Genomic DNA, 22,212 nt, shown 5'->3' with positions numbered 1-22,212 from the left:
ACACGTAAGAAGATCTTGGATGGGGAGTGGTTCCTCAAAACAATTTATCTAATCCTAATTGCATATTTCATACTTCTTAATTGTATAATCAAAGTCTTAAAATGTAATGTATATTCATGGTAGTTTGTGACAGTTCTCTATATCTATCATCTTAATTACTTGTTCGGAGATGGATGCTCTTATTGTTGTGCGACCGTGTAACAATTAATGATAGACCTAGCTAGATCTTGCCTTCGCCATACGCTGCAACACACAAGTTCCATAATATGCTCTACCAAGTTATCCGTGATACCTTCCATAATGCTATATATTGCGAGATAACTCTTGGCAAGTTATCCGTGATACTTTCCATGAGTTGCCCCTTTTTTTATCTCTCACTCGTAACCTGCAACTAAGGACTCATGTCAGTTATAGATGTGTTGGACGCCATCACTTCCTCCATGCTGGGTTGGACCCTCATCAAGTGCTTGTCATGAAGTCACCTATTGCAATATTAATAAATTCAACCAGCAAAAGTTGGCGATAATACTATAATTATTATGGAAAAAAATTTTAAAAATAATAGAATTACGATGAGATAAGAGATTAATAAATGTGTTTTTAGACCTTGAGTCAACAAATTGGGAGGTGCCCTCTATTGTGCAGGTCATAAGGAAGAGATATATATATATATATATGGAAGAGATATATATTTGTTGGTAGCGTTTGATAAAATGAGTAAGATAAGATTGTATCAATATAAGATTAGAATATTTTTCGGATCAAGATATAGAATAGTTAAGATAAGGATGGAAAGGATCCCAAGATTTTTATAAAATTGTTTGTTAAATTTTTTGAAATGCACTGAAGAATATATGTATCATTTTTTCTTATTTGCATGGAAAGCTGCTATACATATTTAACAATCTCAAACAACATCTATACATATTTATTAATTAAACATAATCTCTATAAATACATTATTCAAGAATTTTAATTAAAATAAAAAAAATTAATCACTCAATTCACTCTCATTTTTGAGTGGCCATTCCCTAAAAAGGGACTTACACATAGCACCTCTTGGAGACTCCCCCAACTCTCTTAGAGCAAAACCATCCGAAAACTAGCTAGCCGAAGACCCAAGTCTTCAAGGAAAAAGTCTCCCAAAAATGCTTTGGCACACTAGCCATCCGAAGAGTCAGGGCATTCTCTTAGTTCTCTCGAATAATAGATTGAGCTTAGCCCTATGAATCTTATTCTCCTGAACAACGGATTGAGCCATTTTCCAATCAGGCGCCAGCTAGCATCTCTTGTCGGCACAAACTTTACCCCACACTTCCTTGCTGGGCTTTGCCAAGCTATTTCCTATAACATATAAAGCTCCAAGGCCTGATGGTTTTACGATCAAGTTCTTTAGGAAAGCCTGGGATGTGATGGGATTTGATGTGGTAGAGACTGTTAGGAATTTCTTTGGTACATACTGTTTATTGGGAGAAGTCAATGCCACTGTGATTAGCTTAGTCCCTAAGGTTCCCCATCTAGAGTCCCCGGCTCAGTTTAGGCCGATCTCGTGCTATAATGTTGTCTATAAAATCATTTCAAAGATCTTAGCGAATAAGCTAAAGATAGTGCTTCTAGACTTGGTTGATAGGTCCTAGACAGCGTGCCAATCCATAGGTGATAACATCTTACTGGCCCAGGAGCTAGTGCATTAGTACCACCTTCATAAGGGTCAACTGAGGTGTGCTACGAAAGTTGACTTGTCATTGGCTTATGATTCGGTGGAATGGGATTTCTTTTTAGCCGTCGTTCAACTGATGAACTTCTCGCCTAGGTTTTGTGGTTGGGTTCGTGAGTCTATCACCACCCCTCGCTTCTCAATCAAGATTAATGGCCAGTTTTTTGGGGGGGAGGGGTAGAGGCCTTAGGCAGGGGGACCCTTTATCGCCCTATATGTTTGTTTTGGTCATGCAAGTGTTACAAGGTATTGTCAGCCGGCACGCTCAGTCTCCCAACTTCAAGTTTCATTGGAAGTGTGAGCAATCCAGGACGGTGATGCTCATGTTTGCTGATGACCTCTTATTATTCTCTCATGGAGACGTTGCTTCCATTAGAATTCTCAAAGAGTGCTTAGGGAAGTTTGCTTTGATGTCTGGTATGCACGCTAACCAAGCAAAGAGTGACTACTTTGTGTCCTGTCAGGATGAGGCCTTGAGAGAGAGTCTGTTCCTTGCCTCGGCATTCCGTAAAGGTCAGCTCCCCATGAGATACCTGGGTGTCCCCTTATTATCGACGAAGCTTGCCTATGGGGTCTATAAGCACATTTTGGATAGAGTTAGGAGTCGGGTGTGCTCATGGCATAGTTGGTCGTTGTCGTTTAGGGTAGGCTTCAACTGGCTCATTCGGTTATTGCTACGATATACCTATATTGGGCATCTGTCTTTCTGTTGCCCAAGCGGGTGATTAAGGAGTTAGAGTGCATCATTAAGAATTTCCTTTGGAGTGGGTTAGGTGAGGATTCCCACAAAGCTAAGGTCATATGGCGTGATATGTGTTGTCCTAAGGGGCATGGAGGTCTTGGATTAAAACCTATTTATCTATGGAATCAGGGTATGCTGACTAAGTTAATCTGGAGGCTCCTGTCAGGCAAGAGCGAGTCTTTGTGGGTTAAATGGATTCACACGTTTTGGATTAAGAACAAGTGCCTATGGATGCTCTCAGTGTCGTGTTCATGTCCCTAGTACTGGCGAAAACTATTATCTGTCCGACAGGTGGTTAGAGATAAGTTTGGGTGGAAAGTGGGGGACGATAGTTGTGTTTTTCTGTGGTATGATAAGTGGCACCCCCTTGTGATCCTTGTCCACCGTTTCTCCTGCCAGCTCTCTCGGTGGCTTAATATCTCGATTACAACTCGTGTCTTTGAAATAATTATTGATGGTAGGTAGGAGTGGTCGTCGGATTGGACATCTCCATCCCTAGAGCTTATCTAGCACCGGATGCCAGGCCCCCCTAGGATGGGTTGCCACAATGTGCTCGTTTGGACCCCAGCTCAAGATGGTGCCTTCTCTGTTAAGTCTATCTTACAAAGGTTGTAAAGCAACAGGATCGGGTCCCTTGGTATCGGCTTGTGTAGTTTGGGTATGGAGTCCCTGCGCGGTTATTTATTCTATAGTTAGCAGTTAGGGAACGATTATATACTCTTGATCTTGTTAATCTGTTTCTTTCATTTCCTAACAGGTGTTTTCTTTGTAGGGCAGAGTCCGAGAGTCACAACCATATATTCTTTGATTGTTCTTATTCTAGGCAGGTTATGTCTTTTTTCCGATGCACAATGATGTTTGCATGACCCTAGCGTTGATGGAAAACGGGGGTCTTATGGGTAGCGGCTCGATGGAAAGCTAAGAATCCTTAGCATGTTGCTAATTGTTTAGTTTTGCAGACGATGATCTATTTTTTGTGGTGTGAGCGCAACAACCGGTGTTGGCGAGATTCCAAGCGGTCTGTGAACTAGCTCACCCATCAGATACAGTGTGTAGTGGGGGCATGGTTGGTCACCATCCCTCTTTCACATACTCTGTAGAGTTGTGCACTTTGACATATCTGGCGGCTCCCTACCGACCAACACTCCTACCTTCGGTCCATATATTGACGGTTATGGCCTTGAGTCGTATGTGTCCCTATATTGGTCCCGGGACCAGTTGATACATGCTCATCCTCCTGGTCTTATGGTTTCTCTCTGTACGCTTTGTCAGCTTGGTAGCTCCTCTGTGGCTGCCTTCAGGTCTACTGTTTGTTCCTGGTCTTCTTTTTGACCACGATGGCGTGTTTTGGAGCGCCTTTCGCCTCGGTCTTTGATCTCAACTGGAGTTGTTCATTTTTTCTATTCCATGTACCTCATTTGTGTTCTTTTTATGTTATTTTGATCCTGTCGTGTGTGGATCTTGAGTATCTGTTTTCACCTATGTGATTTAATTCTCTAGGATATACCCTAGCTAGTTTGTATACTATTCAGACGTTTTCATTCTATTTATACATATCTCTTTTACTTATAAAAAATTAATTAATTATTATATTCCAACAACAAGACTTAGAATACTCCTCATGATTCTTTTTTATAGTATTTAATTACCTTATTCCATGCTTAGAGTAAGTAACCTATGGTTCAAGTGTCTTCCAATAAATATATTAGTGGTCAATTTCTTGCGTTATCAATTTATGATTGCAATATGGATTCTTGCGTTGTGAGGCATTTGTGACTGCATTGGATTTCTTTAATCTAGATTTGAGGTTTGATTTGTGCATTTGAGATAGCTTTTAAAATTTTGATGACAAATGAAATCAATATATCTGTAATTAAAGTTAACAAAATTAAAATATCATTGACAGTGTTAATAAGGGATCTATAAATAAGTGGTCTCAGAGTTGGAAAGGGACACCACCACCCCCCAAAATGTTGTTCCCCAATGTGGGCAACTTATTATTATTATTTAATTTGTAAAAAAGATATCATAAGTGGTCTTCGATTTAGAAATGAAAAATGTTACTTATACAAATAATTGAATTATTGAGTTATTAAGAAAATGATCGAAGATGTTAAATGACAAAAATACTCTTACCTAATTTATTGTTATTGCTTTTGAATGAAACCCGAGCGAGCTATATGAAGCAAGCCCGATTAGGATTCATGAAGTTCGAGTTTCTCTTGTATGCGACGCATTGATAATTGATGATGAAATTCGATTTATAAAATTTAATTAAACTTTATGATTGAAATTTTTTTTATCATCTTCTCGACACATATAGCACCATATTTTAGAAAGGGTCATGATATTTGTACAGAACAAATCTTACAGAAAAATTTACAAGGCAACCAAAATATCTATTTTGCCTCTACAATTAATAACCCAAATGACCCAAATGCCCCAAATGCAGCATCTCTCTCTCCCTCTGTCTCTCTCTCCCTCTCCTTCTCACACCGTCAATTCCAGCGGCAGAGGCAGCGACGAGGCGATGGGGCGAGGCGACGGAGGTTGCAGCGGTGAGGCGAGGCAAGGCAAGGCTCTGGCAAGGTGAGGCGGCGGTGAGACCAGGCGGAGGTGAAGAACGACCGTAGGTGAGATTGCAGCGGCAAGGAAAAGAAGGAGAGAGAGGGGAGAGAGGGAGGAGGGGGTGAACTCAAAATATCGCGATATATTATCCCAATAAATTTTATGTAACCAAGTTTCTATACAAGTAGCATTTTCCTAGAAAACCTCATCGACAGTGTCGCCTGATGCCCGAGCCATTGAATTCTGGATGCTGTACGGACTGATACTGAAAATATCTGACAATCTAATTTCATTTCTTGCAGACACACCAATGACCAATCCACCTATCTATCAGCTTGGTTTATCACGGGCATCTCTCTCTCTCTCTCTCTCTCTCGCCGTGGCAAGTTTTCTATATAAGCAGATATGGAGGCATAGATCTCATCACTCAAGAAGTTGACGACATTTCGTACACCCTTCTCAGAGCAGTTATAATCCTTTTAAGGAATAATGTTGAAGTCTCCTCCGCCCCTGCTCAGGCCTGAGACTACTGTCCAAGCCCTAGCACCATGCCGGAAGCCCTTCGTCTCGGTCACCGGCGGCGCGTCCCCGGCCATCTGGCTGAAGCCCGCGTTCTCCCGGAGGAACAAAAGCTCTCGGGTTCGATGCGTTCCGAGAACCATCAAGGCCATGGTAGACAGTGCCGCCGAGGAGCAGGCCACCGTTACCGTGAAAGGCGAGGTGACCGTAAAAGGCGACGACATAACTGATCTGCTCGGCAAATCGATCCTCCTGGAGATTGTCGGCGCAGAGCTTGATCCCAGTAAGTAACTTTACATTTTGCAGAGAAATAATCGTTAAAATCTCGTGTAAATATTCATCACAATTTCTATAACTTTTTTTTTTTTCTTTTTATAAATTTCGGATCCCACTTATAACAACTCTACCTTAATATGAAATTTAAATATATAATTATTTAAATTTCTTTTAACAAAATAAAAGAGAATTAATCTTTTGATAAATACCAACCAAACTCACATAACAATCATTTTAATAAATATTCAGTCACATTTAAAGTATAAGCAACAAGATCGGTCTCAATTTATTTTTACTAGCCTTAATGACTATACATTCACCAATATAAATTTACCTTGATAACTCCACTTTCATATAAATTTATCAGTCCAAAATTACATATCTTAACATAACATAGCGAAAATCTAATATTTTTAACAATGGAATATCATATTTCAAGATAGTCATTATATATGAAGATCAAATAACCTTAAATAATATCAAACGAATTGATAAATAAAAGCCCAATAGAAAACATACTAGGATAGTGGACCTGAGCAATAAATCTAGGCGAAAAATAGATTTCATTGACCTGTCTAAAGAAGGCCAAAACTGGGCCAAATTTGAGCAAGATCTAGGTGAAAAGTTTAAAATTTCTTTAATGACAGAAATTGAAGGGATGTGTGATTGTGACAATAGTGGTCAAATGACGGTGATGTCAGTTGAACGATGATGACGACGGTGGCTGGTGATACCGACTAGTGGTAATGGCATTGGCTAGAGTAGGGTAATAGTACTCTGGCTGGATGATGAAACCAATTGCAAATCCAATGATTGCGATCTGTCAATCCAATAGCTCGGACACTAGTTTGTTACAATTTTAGATAAAAGAACAAACTACGAATAAACCACCAACCACATAAACGTATATAGAATTTAACGTGAAAAGGTCAAATCGAAAAAAATCATGGACAAAAAAAAATAAATATATATATTACTATGATGATATTTGTAAGATCCAATGCAACTTATTCAGGAGAAATGAGAGATAAATTTATCTAAAAAATTTAAGATAAGAAGTCATATACTTTCTTTCAAATAAATTTGACAAACAAAATAAAAAATATTTTATTTAAAATACTTTTCATATCTTATTTTTTAATCTATATATATCTTAATTAACAAACAATACCCATAAAACTTACAGAGTATCAAATGGGCCAGTTATGAAGAAAGACATCGAATTCCACCTTAAAGTTATACACTTATTTTCAGACGTAATTTTTTCTTTTGTATTTCTTATGCTGTTTGGTCCATAGAAGAAACTATTTTTAAATCAAAGTAAAATTTATTTTTCTGATTCGTAAGAGAAACATAAAATTTGGATCTTTTCTGTACAGGAGAAAGAGAGGCAAGGAACGATTATCTTTCTACCTATATGCCCAAATCAGCTTACATATTTCAAGTAATAAACAGACAAAATTGTTCTTACATTCCATGCGAAATTATAATTTATGAAAGGAAAAAACTAAATGTTAATATATATATATATATATATCTATTATCTAACCAAAAAAATATATAAATGATTTATTTATATTAAAAAAAGATCAGGATTTGAATGGTCGAGAAGATGAAAGGATGCCCCCGTCTAGCAGAATTGAAAGAAACAAACCATTATAAATGATGCGAGAGAGAGAGACTAAAAATTCCTTTGCTCTCCCTTTTTGATTGAATTCACTCAATTGGTGAGGAGTGAACACAATAGCACAACAAACATCATAATATATGAAGTATAAAAATAAGTTAAGAAAGAATAAAACAATCAACGTGCGAGATAGATAATTTTAACGTGAAGAATCCCTTTCAATATAAAAGGGTAAAAACTATGGGACCCAATGGTTCACTCCAAAAAAACTCCACTATAAATAATAAGCAACCACAAGTGATTGTTGAACAGAAAAGAGAGACTAGAGAAATATCATCGAAATTAGGCAACTGTTACAAACTACAAAACTAGAGTTGTGGAGTTCAAATAAATGATCCAACCAAGCAGGTTGAAGTTTCAAATGTCTTCTCTTTGCTAACCAAAAATCAGCCCAATCGAACCATAGATGACTCTCTAATCTACAAATGATAAAAAACTGTTCGCTACTCTTCAACCCAAAAAATTCCAAACAACAAACCCTCTGTTCGGAGACCAATAACTAGAGCTGCAAAGCTCAAAATCTTAATCTGACCATTCCGAATGAAAAATTATATGTCTTTTACAAATTGATCAAAAATTAACAAGGCTGACCACGAATGATGCCTTAATTGATCGCTTGATCAAATTTGTACACTCCACACCCATTTTCTCCAACTCTCTTATCTTTGTTAAAAATTACTACATGCACACACCCTTCTCCTTTTTTATTAAAATTTTAGAAACCCTTAATGGTATTGGACTTCTTGCCCTTGAGCCAAAGAAATTTTGGCTTCTCCACATGGTTTGGGACCTAAAACACCCAACAATAAATGTTTACATCCATGCAGCGGCTAGGGTTTTCCGTACTTTTGGGCATCTCCATCATTTACTTGTCTTTTCTTTTCTTGTTCAAATATATATATAGAAAATCAAGAGGAAATTAATTAATGTTTGATTGCATTATCTAGAATTTAATTATAGGTAATCACCCTACCCCCTTGAAAAATGAATTCCATGTAAAGAAGTTTTAAATGCTTGTACCATATACAACTTTTCCATAGAAAAGTTAATGGTATTTGATTGTTTCCATAGAAACTATATGTAATAATTACACATAATTAGACATTTTCTATGAAAAATGTGTGCTGTCAAATAGGCCCTAACAGTTTATTGTTAATTTAGAGACGGGATTAGAGAAGGAACCAATAAAGGCATACAAGCATCGGGTAAGGCAAGAGAAGGATGAAGTGATGTATGAATGTGAGTTTAATGTTCCGAAAGAGTTTGGGGAGATTGGGGCAGTGTTGATTGAGAACGAGCATGACAAGGAAATGTTTCTGAAGAAGATAAGCTTTCATGGCTACCCTAATGGCCCCGTCAATGTGACCTGCAATTCATGGGTTGCCCCCAAGTCTAAATTTGATAACCCTCAGAAGAGAGTTTTCTTCACTAACAAGGTACCCAACTCTATTCTTCAAACTAGCTCCTTGGCTTTTACTCTAAATTTGGCATATTAAGAGGTGGTTTTATCGTTTCTAATAGATAAATGGTCACAATAAGTCTCACTTCTAATTAGCAATTGATTGAAAATGGTTTCTCAATATGGGTCTCATTTTTTTGACGTCAAGTAGAGCATAATTATAAGCCCCATGAGAGCTTTTAAAAGATTTATGTTTCAATTGGTTATGCAGTTTGACCGCTTATAAGCTAACTATGTAGTTTATAAGCTACATAGCGTTTTTTCTTATGCATTTGGCCACTCTACATAGCTTAAAGGCTATGTAGCTTAAACACTAATATAACAACATTTGAGAAAAGCTTCTGGCCTTCAGCTTTTCCAAAAATGCTACTAATAACTTATTGAGTTGATCGAATTATTTACTATTTTGCTCTTTAATATTTTCAATATATATTTACACCCTTGTCCTTGCTATCTCTTCTCCCTATCCTTCACATTTTCCATTATCGTCGTCGCCCCTCCTCTATTACCGTCGTCGTCATCGCCCTACTCAATCACTGCAAGCTGGGTCCTTCACAGCCATTGCAAGCCCAGTTCGACCATCTCAAGCTGCCTCAGTCTTGCTATTGCCATCACCACCTCTGCTTCCAAATCCATCGCCTAGCGCTGTCGGGTCTCCTGCTGCCTACTTCACTTCCTCTCGTCGTCACTCATCTCCTCATTCGTTGTCGACCTTCTTCTTCATTGTATATATGTATATATATAACGCGTAATGATATATATTTAGCTTGTATATAACATATATAGCATAATATATATGTTATATTATATATAACATATATAATAATTTTGTATATAGCATATAATTTATATTAATTTTAATAAAATATTGTATTAGTATAGTTTTTAATAATTATACTAATGCAATGTTAATTTATAACAGTAAAATTAAGGTACATATTTTTTATCAATTAAACATTAATTTATAACTTTTTTTATTAAACATTAATTTATAACTTTTTTTATTAAAAATTAATAGTTTATGTATTTTTATATTATTTAATAACGTGTCTATTTTCATTTTTTTTATCAAGGTCTGACAGTTTATTAATTTTTTCAAATCAAATACATAACTATTAATTGATAGTTTTAAAACATATTTATCCAAATATATTATTAACTTAAATACTATTAAACTTAAAAGTTTTATACCACTTAAAGTTACACAACTTAAAAACTGTTCATTGAAAATACATAACCAAACTAAGTCTACTTAAAGTTACATAGCTTAAGGGTTAGTTTGGCTATGCGTTTTAAATGACAGCTTTTTTTAAGTTATGTAACTTTTTTTAAAGTTATGTAACACTCTATATATATATATATATAGTGTGACAATAACAAGTAATCAAAACCATGGATTTGAAAGCTATGTTGGCATCTTTATTGCCTGCACTTAATGTAACCAAAAAAGGTTGTGTTGCTAGCTAGTGCGCGCATGTTGATGGGACTGAAGCATGGCTGGTCCGGATTAACCTGGGCCATAGTTGCAAGAAAACAGTGTTTTGGTCCTTTTGGAGTTGCCTTTGTAATCAATCAGTAGTAACTGGTGGGTGGCTTTAACTTCTCATATTTGAATTCACTTTCGGCGCAATTACTACGGAGTAGGCTCATATTTATCTTTCTTGTAAAAAATTATGAGATCGAACAACGAAAACTATGTAAAAGAGAGTATCCCAAGAAAACAGTATTTTGTCATTATTATTGCAAACAATAATAGACATGCATTTTTACAACAATTAAATATGCAATGCAAAAAATAAATGTTATTCATATATTTTAATATTTCAGGATTAGGCTTATGCTACAAGATTTTAGATTTTTTAAAACAGCAAATCTTCAATGCTTTCAGTGTGATTATTACCAAAACAACCACTAACAATAATATATAGTGTAAATTTCATGTAGCCCAACTCGTGGATTAGTATATATATGAAGAGAGACTTATATTTTCAAATGTATCTAAATTTGCAAGAAGAGGTACTTATTTATAAGTGACTGATAATATAGATAATTGATTTTCTTATTTATCTCAAATAAATAAATAAATGAATTATATTTCTAATAGATGCATCACTCAATTATTCTAAATAAAAACAAGATAATTAGGTGATTTATCTATTATTTATTTATCTCGTTCAAATACAAGATATTTATCCTTTTAAGTCCATGTGTGTCCCTTTATATTTCTAACAGTTATGCGTAGAGTTTAATTCATCTATACTGAATTTGGTTTCTCTTAATTAGAAAAAAGTATATATATAAAATAAAGTGAGGGGGGGGGGGGGGGGTGTTTGAAGCTAATTCAGTGAATACTAATCTAAAACAATTGGTTTGTTTATTAAAAATATTATATATATGTCACATTCAACATAACAAATTAATACGACATAAAACTATACCCAAATGAAGTCTGTGATTTGTCCACTTGACTTAATCTCTTTGATGTAAAGCTGTTTGAAGATGATGTAACTCAGTTTAGTGATTGTTCATATGCAGTCATACTTGCCATTCGATACACCAAGTGGGTTGAAGAAGAAAAGAGAGGAAGAACTCCAAAGTATTCGAGGCAATGGGGAAGGAGAGCGAAAGAAATACGACAGGATTTATGATTATGACGTGTATAATGATCTTGGTAATCTAGATAGCAAACCAGAACTCAAACGACCCTCGCTTGGCGGCAAAGAATATCCCTATCCAAGGCGATGTAGGACAGGTCGACCGCGCTGCAAGACAGGTAAAAGCTAGCCAGAAAGTACATTTTGCAACGCTTTTGGTTATTCCATCTTCCCATTCTTATCTATGTTGGGAAAAATAGGATAAAGATTCGAACCATCGCGGAAGCTTTTCAAAATTATCTTTTCTCACCACAGAATAGAACACGAGCAGAAAATACAAGAGACAGAAATTTAACGTGGAAAACCCTCTAATATTGAGGGAAAAACCATGGGGCAAGATCCAAGCAATATTCCACTATAATAAGGATAATTACAAAAAATATTCTCACACACTCTACTCTCTTTCAAGTGATATAACAATATAGTGGCACTCACAAAACACCCTCATTTTGAAGCCTTTGCTTCCTTGCCTCTCTTCTCTAATTTGAACTTGAATGCTCAAACTTTGAATGCTCTCACAAATGAATGCAAATGGGATGCCACAAACCTTATGAGAGGGGGGGGGGGGTATTTATACTTGAAGCTTACCCCCCAAAAGACATAAATTAGGCACAATAGGTAGGTGGTCTAACATTAGGCATGTTAGGTAGCCTAACATAATTAGGCTAAGTTAGGCTGGAACCATCAATTCTCCCCTTCCAGCCTAAGAGCAAGGAGAATAACGTCGAAAGCAATTAAGCGGAGTCCATGCCGGCCAACCCAGCACATAGTTGCAGCTTCTCCCGAGTTACAACCTTTGTCATCATGTCAGTAGGATTTTTATCAGTGTGGATCTTCTCTAATATGAATTGATGCTCATCCACTGCTAATCGTAGCCAATGGTATTTGATATCAATGTGCTTTGTGCGCGAGTGATACATCGCGTTCTTGCTCAAATCTAGAGCACTTTGACTGTCATGGTAAATTACTGTCTTTTCCAGCTTCATCCCCAATTGTTGAAGAAATCTTGTCAACCAAAGCATTTCTTTTCCTGCTTCGGTCATGGCAATGTATTCTGCCTCTGTTGTAGATAAGGCAACACAGTTCTGCAATTTAGACTGCCATGATACAGCTCCGCTTGCAAAAGTAAATAAGAATCCTGAAGTAGATTTCTTACTGTCCAGGTCACCTGCCATATCTGCATCTGCATATCCCTTTAAAATTGGTTCAGATCCTCCAAAACACAGGCACATTTTTGTACTACCTCTGAGATATCTCAAGATTCACTTCACAGCTTCCCAATGGTCTCTACCTAGGTTGGAAAGAAACCTGCTAACTACTCCTACCGCATGAGCGATATTCGGACGGGTACTGACCATGGTGTACATCAAACTTCCGACTGTAGAGGAATAAGGAATCCTAGCCATGTCTTCCATTTCTTCTTGACTGGTGGGACAACTCTTTCTATTAAGATTAAAGTGACTGGCCAACGACGTGCTAACTGGTTTAGCACTCTGTATGTTGAATCTTTTAAGAACCCGCTCCACATATTTTTCCTGTGATAACCATAGCTTTTTAGCTTTCAGGTCTCGAAAAATCTGCATTCCCAGAATTTGCCTTGTTGGTCCTAGATCTTTCATGTCAAACACCTTTGACAACTCCTTTTTCAGATTGCCAATCATCTCTCTGTCTTGCCCCACTATCAACATATCATCTACATATAGTAGAAGAATAATGAACTTGTTACCTGGGAAACTTTTAAAGTACGCACAGTGGTTTGTGTCAGTTCTGGTATAAGTGTGACTCATCATGAAAGAGTCAAACTTCTTATACCACTGTCTCGGAGCATGCTTCAATCCATACAAGCTTTTCTTCAATCTGCAAACCATGTGTTCATTCCCTTTCTTTTCAAATCCTTCTGGTTGGTCCATGTAGATTTCTTCCTCCAAATCACCATGGAGAAATTAAATACAGTCTTCACATCAAGTTGTTCAAGCTCTAGATCCAAGCTAGCTGTCAACCCCAGTATTGCTCTGATAGAGTTGATTTTGACAACCGGAGAGAAAATCTCATCAAAATCAATCCCTCGCTTTTGTCTAAAACCTTTCACGACTAAGCGAGCTTTAAACTTCACTAGCTTGTTACAATCTCTCTTAAGTTTGAACACCCACTTGTTCTTTAAGGCTTTCCTGCTTTCCGAAAGTTCCACAAGCTCATAAGTATTATTTTTTTGTAAGGAATCCATCTCGTCCTGCATGGCTCTCATCCATTGGGTTTTATCCTTATGAGTTTGAACTTTATCAAAGCCTTCTGGCTCCCCCTCATCAGTAAGAAGTATATACTCTGAACTAGAGTATCTAGAAGAAGGTCGCCGTTCTCTCTCTGATCTTCTAAGTGGTGGTGGAGTAGACTGCTCCCCCTGCTCAACAACCTCATCATCATTTCCTGCATCATCTACCCCCGGCTGGCCATAAGTTTGATTATCATCATGAGTACCATTGTCAACTGGATTGGGAAAGTTCACCATAGGAGCTGGATTTAGATCAACCAAGCCTTCACTACCACTAGACACTTTCTTCTCAGCTTTTTCAATATCATCAATGGTTTGATCTTCCATAAATACTACATCGTGACTTCGAACGAGTTTCTTCTCAATCAGATCATATAATCTGTAGCCAAATTCATCAAGACCATAACCGATAAAGATGCATTGTCGTGTCTTAGCATCAAGCTTTGACCTCTCATCCTTTGGAATGTGAACAAACGCCTTACATCCGAAAACTCGTAGATGATCATAAGAGACTTCTCTACCATACTAAACTTTGTTCGGGACATCACCATTTAGAACAACTGCTGGAGATAGGTTGATAACATGTACTGCTGTGAGCAAAGCCTCCCCCCAAAAAGATTTTTGGCAATTTTGCTTCTGAAAGCAAACATCTGACTCTCTTCATTAGGGTCCGGTTCATCCTTTCAGCTAGACCGTTCAACTGTGGAGTCTTTGGAGGCGTCTTTTGATGTCTAATGCCCATCTTTCTACAGTACTCATCAAAAGGACCATTGTATTCACCTCCATTATCGGTACGAATACACTTCAACTTCTTACCAGTTTCCCTTTCAACAGAAACATGAAATTGCTTGAAAACATCAAGCACCCGATCTTTGGTCTTCAAAACATAAGCCCAAAGCTTCCTTGAATGGTCATCAATGAACGTCACAAAATAAATCCCACCACTAAAGGATTTTACTTTCAAGGGACCACAAACATCAGAATGCACCAACTCTAGCAAATCCGATTGCCTTGAAGAAGAGTGACTCTTGAAAGCAACTCTGTTTTGCCTCCCGACCATGCAATGCACACATTTCTTCAAATTTGCTTTCTTTACACCCGAGAGCAAATCCTTCTTGGCCAAGCAATTTAGCCCCTTCTCACTTATGTGGCTAAGTCTCTTGTGCCACATCTCAACTGTCTTCTCATCTTCCATAGCATTGATAGAATCACCAGCAATGTTAGCTTGTGTCACATACAAGCTAGGACTCTTCTCTCCTCGAGCCACGATCACGGAACCTTTAGTAAGTTTCCACTGTCCATTGCCAAAGGTGTTGCAATAGCCTTCATCGTCAAGCCTTCTCATTGAGATTAGATTAAAGCGAATATTAGGCACATGCCTAACATCCTTGAGAATCAGTCGTGCTCCTTTATTGGTCTTCAAGTGGATATCTCCCAGGCCAGCAACCTTTGAATAATTCTCATTACCCATCTTTACCACCCCAAAATTACCGGGCGTATAAGATGAAAAGAGTTCATTCTTTGATGTAACATGCAAGGCAACTCCACTATCAATGACCCAACTTGTCTCTTGACAGGCAAAATTAATGACCTCTTTATCACAGACTATGACAAGGTCAACAACAGCAACTATATCGTTGTGGTCACGATCTTTCTTTTCTTCATTGCCCTTTTTCATGCCTTTCTTGAACTGGAAACACTTCTTTTTAATGTGTCCCAGTTTGCCACAATAGTGACACTTGATTTCTTTGTAATTAGGCCTTGACTTGCTTCAGCCTTTATCTTTACCTTTTGGACCTTTGCTTTTACTTCTCCTTCTATCTTCGGTGATGAAAACTTCATATTACGAAGACGAAGCTTGAGATCTTCTCCTCATCTCTTCGTTCAAAACAGCACCCTTAACAAGTTCCATCGTCACTACACCATTAGGAGCAGGGTTACAAAGAGACATTCTGAAAGTCTCCCAAGAATCTGGTAAAATATCGAGCATCCATAAAACTTGAATCTCATTGTCAAACTTTACACCCATAGAAGACAACTGCTGCAAAACTCCTTGAAAATCACTCAAGTGATCAGAGATAGTACTATCCTCCTTGTAGTGTAAACTCATCATCTTCTTAATCAAGAAGAGCTTGTTGTTGCTAGTCTTCCGAGCATATAAAGATTCAAGTTTCTCCCACAACGATTTGACATGCGTCTCATCACAAATATGATTGAGCACATTGTCATCTACCCATTGCTGAATAAAACCACATACTTGGGCATGTTCGAATTCCCACTCTTCATCGGTCTTCGATTCGGGCTTTTGTATAGCAAATACCGGTAGATGTCAACTTTTCACATAAAGGAGATCTTTCATTTTTCCCCTTCATACGTGATAGTTGGTTCCATTCAGACTAATCATTCTGCTTGTACTAGCTTCCATCAGGCTCTTACTATTCACTATGAATAGTAACTGGATATTGGAATAGTATTTGTACGTGAATAGTATACCTGGTAAGTTCCCAAGAAAGAGAGGTGGGTCACAAACAGACACACTTAAGTACCAAGTCTTTCCTTAGCCAGAACTTTCCTAGACATGCACTTCCACTACACCACACTTAAATCCAATAACTGGACATACAAGAAAGATGCTTTTAGCCAAGACAATTCTTTTCTGATGTGGAAGATCAAACAAAGTTGCGACCATAGAGCATACTAAGAATTTCCTAAAAAGACTTATACTTTCGTAACCAAGAGCTTTGATACCACTTGTTGGGAAAAATAGGATAGAGATTCGAACAATCGCGGAAGCTTCTTAGAATCACCTTTTCCCACCACGGAATAGAACACGAGCAGAAAATACAGGAGACAGAAATTTAACGTGGAAAACCCTCCAATATTGAGAGAAAAATCACGGGGCAAGATCCGAGCAAAATTCCACTATAATAAGGATAATTACAAAAAATATCCCCACACACTCTACTCTCTTTCAAGTGTTACAACAACATAGTGACACTCACAAAACGCCCTCACTTTGAAGCCTTTGCTTCCTTGCCTCTCTTCTCTAACTTGAATTTGAATGCTCAAGCTTTGAATGCTCTCACAAATTGATGCAAATGGGATGCCACAAACCTTATGAGAGGGTAGTATTTATACTTGAAGCTTACCCCCCAAAAGACATAAGTTAGGCATAATAGGTAGGTGGCCTAACATTAGGCATGTTAGGTAGCCTAACATAATTAGGCTAAGTTATGCTGGAACCATAAACCTAGCCGAAGACTAAAAAAGAAGAAAAAAAATTTCTAAGACACCGCAATTATAAGTATCTTTTTACCTGGCTTTGTTCTATTTTTCCTCTTCTTCTCTCTCTCCTTAATTATCTTCGCAGTTGCCTGTGAGGATTCAACTCTGAATGGGCAAAACTGTTTCAAGAGGAAATAGAATATAATTTCTTTACCATACTTTTACAGAATATATTTTTTATCCTTATAAGATAGATATGGGATGCATCTATTACTAAGTCTATCTTAACCTCATCCTCCAACCAGCATAAATAAGAGGTTAGCATGAGTGATAGTTTGTATATAATTAACACTAGTTTTACAGATGATAAATGTAATATATCCTCGGATTTTTTTTTTTTATATGAACATTCAACCAATAATAGCCTAACAATTATTAGTTTTGCAATCAAGAACCATATGTGCATGAGCAAGAATTTTCGTGTATATTTGTATATATTGTTGGCAATTGGAACTCACAACCATTATTATTAATTGGGTGTGGATTAGATAAACTCATCAGAGGCACTCTGTATAAGTTTTCTATTCGTATAGTTAATATGCAAGTTGGTGAAATAGAGAAATGGTAGCATAAGTACTTATTTATATGTATGCAGATCCCTTGTCGGAGACAAGGAACAGCTCAGTTTACGTGCCAAGGGACGAGGCATTTTCAGAGATAAAAGAGCAAATGTTCTCAGTAAAGATGCTTCAAGAACTTGTACTATCGCTGATCAGAGCAATTGTAGATTCCAATCTCGGCTTCCCACACTTCAAGTCCATAGATGAATTGTTTGATGAAAGGATTAACTTACCTCCTCCTTCCAACTATTCGTTCTTTGAGACCCCCGAATTGATGAAGAGTGAGTCTCTCTCTTCCTCTCTCTCCATTGTCAAGTATAATAAATAATACTAAGCTTTAATTCTATCCCGCTTTACTTGAGAATTAGGCACTTTTTATGAAATCTCGAACTCCTCATTGATGTTAACTTATGTGGCGTGGTAGGAGACCAATTTGCTTGGCTTAGGGATGAGGAATTTGCTCGTCAGACTCTTGCTGGTGTAAACCCTTATAGCATTCAACTAGTCACCGTAAGTTACGAAAACACTACTTCAATGTGCCATGACAAACTTGTTTCACTAATTTTTTTTTTAACTGCTTAATAATGACAGTGCTAAAATAAACAATGTGACTATTGATGCAGGAATGGCCTTTGAAGAGCAAGCTTGACCCCGAAGTCTATGGTCCCCCTGAATCTGCCATCACTAAAGAGTTGATCGAGAAGGAGATCAAAGGTTGCATGACAGTTGAAGAGGTATCACAACATCAACTATGAAAAAATTATGAATTTTGTATATCATTATCATTGAAATAGTGATTGGTATCATTTCTTGTGAGTTCTTTTTGTGCAAATATCCTATAAAGACATACAAAAATCTAAAACAATTGGGGATGTGTAGGCCATAACACAGAAGAAGTTGTTTATTCTTGACTATCATGACTTCTTGTTACCTTACGTGAACAAAGTAAGAGAAGAGGAAGGGACAACACTCTATGGATCAAGGACGTTGTTTTTCCTCACACATCAGGGCACGTTAAGGCCATTAACCATTGAGTTAACGCGGCCTCTGAAAGACGATAAGCCTCAATGGAAGGAAGTGTTCACACCCACCTGGGATTCTACCGGACACTGGCTTTGGAGACTAGCCAAAGTTCATGTCCTTGCTCATGACTCTGGTTATCACCAGCTAGTTAGTCACTGGTGCGTGCTTAATTAATATTGTATATATATATATATGTATCCTTTTTAACTCCAATAAATGTGATTCACTTTCTAAATCAAATTAAGACATGCCACTTGCTTTCGTTTCATTTGTAGGCTAAGAACTCACTGCGCCACAGAACCTTACATAATAGCTAGCAACAGGCAACTTAGCGCCATGCACCCAATTTATAGGTTATTGCACCCTCATTTTCGGTACACTATGGAGATCAATGCCCTGGCTCGTGAAGCCCTTATTAATGCAGGTGGCATTATTGAGAGTGGATTCTCACCAGTCAAATACTCCATGGAGCTTAGCTCTGTTGCATACGATCAGCAATGGCGATTTGATCACCAGGCACTCCCAGCGGATTTAATCAGCAGGTACCTTATTTGTTAATGGGCTTCAGAACTGAACAAAAGTTTACTAGGGTTGCTAGTTTCATATGCATTAACCTTCACTGTACATTTTTTACTTAAGAAAGTGAATTTAAAATTTCATCCTAATTGACTTATATTAACAAAAATATTATTTTGGTGGCACCCTTTTACAAAACAATTAAGGATATAATTTTCCCTGTGCATATTACCTTGTTTAAAAAATAGAAAATGATGAAAGTGTTCTTATAACAATAAGGGGAAAAAAGTTGAAAACATCCAACACCTTCCAAATACAGCCCTATCGAAACCAGCAATGATAACCGATACTTATATATGGACGAGATCTTCTATAACATAATAGATCGACTAAAAACTTAGTACTAAAAAGATGCAATAGTTGAAGCATTAAAACTTAGCGAAAACATGTTCATGCTAATCTACCATAATCTCTTGTGCATATTACCCCTATACTTACCCTTATAATTATGGTTTAAATTTGTTCAATTTTACTAGGGGAATGGCCGTGGAGGATCCAACTTCTCCACATGGACTAAAGCTAACTATTGAGGACTACCCCTTTGCAAGTGATGGTCTACTTCTATGGGATGCAATCAAAGAATGGATAACAAAATATGTGGAAGACTATTACCCAGATGCAAGTGTCGTAGAGGGTGATAAAGAGCTTCAAGATTGGTGGACTGAAATTCGAACAATAGGGCATGGGGACAAGGAGGACGAACCATGGTGGCCAGTGCTCAATACTCCGCAAGATCTAATAGGAATTCTCACTACTATTATATGGGTAACCTCTGGTCATCATTCAGCTGTCAACTTTGGCCAGTATGCATATGCAGGTTATTTCCCAAATAGGCCAACCATTGCTAGGAACAAAATGCCGAATGAAGATCCAACTGACGAAGAGTGGAACACTTTCATGAACAAGCCTGGACTTACGCTCTTGCAATGCTTTCCTAGTCAGGTTCAAGCTAGGATAATTATGATCATCTTGTATTTGTTATCAAATCATTCTCCGGATGAGGAGTATATTGGAGAGGAGTTGGAGGATTCGTGGGCCGAAAAGCCAGAGATAAAAGCAGCATTCGAGGAGTTTCGTGGGGAGCTAGCAAGGATTGAAGGGGTGATTGATGCTAGGAATGTGGATAAGAACTTAAAGAATAGATGCGGAGCCGGGATGGTGCCATACGAGCTATTGAAGCCATATTCGAAGCCTGGAGTGACGGGAAAGGGTGTTCCAAACAGCGTCTCAATCTAAAGAAGTGAGTTTATTTTGCGTATTTGAGCACCCATGGTAATAGAAATAAGAAATGTTTCAACCAATCATCCATATGGTATTTTTCACTAGCGCTTGAACAAATTTGTATTTCATCCAGATGTTGCTTCACTATAATTAAACTAATTGCAAGCGTTTTGCAATATAAATTTTGGTTGATAATGGACATATATAGCACATATATAACCCCAATTGAAATTGACTTTTAATATTTAGAAACAATTCCCTTGGAACAAAGAATCTAATAAATACAGCCCGAAATAAAGGCTTATTATGAACAGGGACAAGACATAATTATTCTTTTTCTATTTTCTTAATTTATTTTTTGGCAGAGTAACATTGCGAATAATACAAAGCAAAAAAACAAAATAAAGGAAGCAAACCTGTATCAAATCACACGTAAAAAGATCTTGGACGGTGAGTGTGATGTGAACGGTAATGATGCAAAGGCAAGGGTTGCCCAAGACCATGTAATTTCAAGTGTTGGATCCATTACTCGTTTAAGGGTTAAATAATTTCAAAAAGAAATTTGAGTTATTTATTGGGAAGACTTCAACCCATTTAGAGGAGTTAGAGTTCAAAATGAAGGAATTAAATGTTAAATTAATCACATTGCTCACTTACTTGCAAGTTCAGTCACAAAACTGATTAGATGGGTAATTTTGAAACTTCATAACTTTTCAATGACTTGGAATTATGAAGCGTGCCATAAGTTAATAGAAAACTCAAGATCTCAACTACAACTTCTTGTATTCATGAGAGCCTTTTCGACTTTCCAGCTGTGTTTTATGATTGTTAATTTTAAGTTTGGTAGTCAGTACTCAATAGATAAGCGAGAATTATAGATTTTTGGGCATCTTTTGAATATTTGTCCACTAAACACATATGACTTTAAATTTGAACGTTTTTATTTGATTATTATGTCTTCCATATTTGAATTTAAACTTTTGCTTTAATTATTATGTCACCCATGTTTGGAGAGATGTTCCAAAACTAGTAATATATGTGTGATCTTATAATATTTTGGAATGAACATTCTTCTCAAGAAAGTGCAGAGAGCATTTTACCCTAATTCATATCCAAGCAATTCATTTGTTTAATGATGAATTTATTTGATTATTATCACCTTTTCTTCTTTTATCTTAGAGTGTGGCGAATCAAAATTGATATTTTTTTTATTTGTGATGAATTTTCTTATCAAACAAGGGATGTTAGAGCACTATGTGGGAATCCCTTGGGCTAGGGCTTGTTGGGTTGTGTCAGTTTGTTCATGTCTTGCATACATTCATGAAAACGTGTTTTGAACTCTTATTTAGATGATTCATCATCTAATATGGACTTTGTCCTTGGAATATTCAAACGTTCCAGGTGAAAGCAGCGGTGTAAAAGGGAAAGGGATTGCCGGAGTGATGACGATTAGTAGATAGTTTATAGTATGTTGTTTATTTTGATGACGTCATGTAAAACGATGGTCTGACTTTAAGATTATGAATAAGATGGTTTCGATTGTATACCATTCGAGGTTTCTATCTAGCTTCTGCATTTGAGATGATTTACCTATCTTAGTCTATTAATGATTCTAAGTTGATATACTGAGAAAGTGTAACGGGATCTTTAGGAAAC

At 37.1% G+C, this 22,212-nt stretch overlaps 1 protein-coding gene across 2 annotated transcripts in view; it reads left to right on the top strand.

Annotated features, from left to right (window-relative positions):
* The window catches only part of LOC127805033 (linoleate 13S-lipoxygenase 2-1, chloroplastic-like), a 29,378-nt gene extending 8,735 nt beyond the window's left edge, over positions 1-20,643 (top strand). Inside the window, exons 1-9 of one of the 2 annotated variants that reach the window (XM_052342215.1) lie at positions 5,336-5,829; positions 8,671-8,945; positions 11,504-11,741; positions 17,772-18,017; positions 18,161-18,246; positions 18,360-18,470; positions 18,616-18,917; positions 19,035-19,301; positions 19,812-20,643. In XM_052342215.1, coding sequence (XP_052198175.1) covers positions 5,517-5,829; positions 8,671-8,945; positions 11,504-11,741; positions 17,772-18,017; positions 18,161-18,246; positions 18,360-18,470; positions 18,616-18,917; positions 19,035-19,301; positions 19,812-20,571 — 2,598 coding nt within the window. In that variant the 5' untranslated portion in view covers positions 5,336-5,516 and the 3' untranslated portion in view covers positions 20,572-20,643. Of the gene's footprint in view, positions 1-5,335; positions 5,830-8,670; positions 8,946-11,503; positions 11,742-17,771; positions 18,018-18,160; positions 18,247-18,359; positions 18,471-18,615; positions 18,918-19,034; positions 19,302-19,811 lie in introns of those variants that run through there. The other variant, XM_052342209.1, reaches the window with a different exon arrangement.
* Positions 20,644-22,212: the final 1,569 nt, after the last annotated feature.

Source organism: Diospyros lotus, chromosome 1 (genome assembly GCF_014633365.1).
Source record: "Diospyros lotus cultivar Yz01 chromosome 1, ASM1463336v1, whole genome shotgun sequence".
In the NCBI taxonomy this organism is placed as follows: Eukaryota; Viridiplantae; Streptophyta; class Magnoliopsida; order Ericales; family Ebenaceae; genus Diospyros; species Diospyros lotus.
The sequence above is the reverse complement of the archived record's forward strand: the minus strand, read 5'-3'. Positions and strand labels throughout refer to the sequence as shown.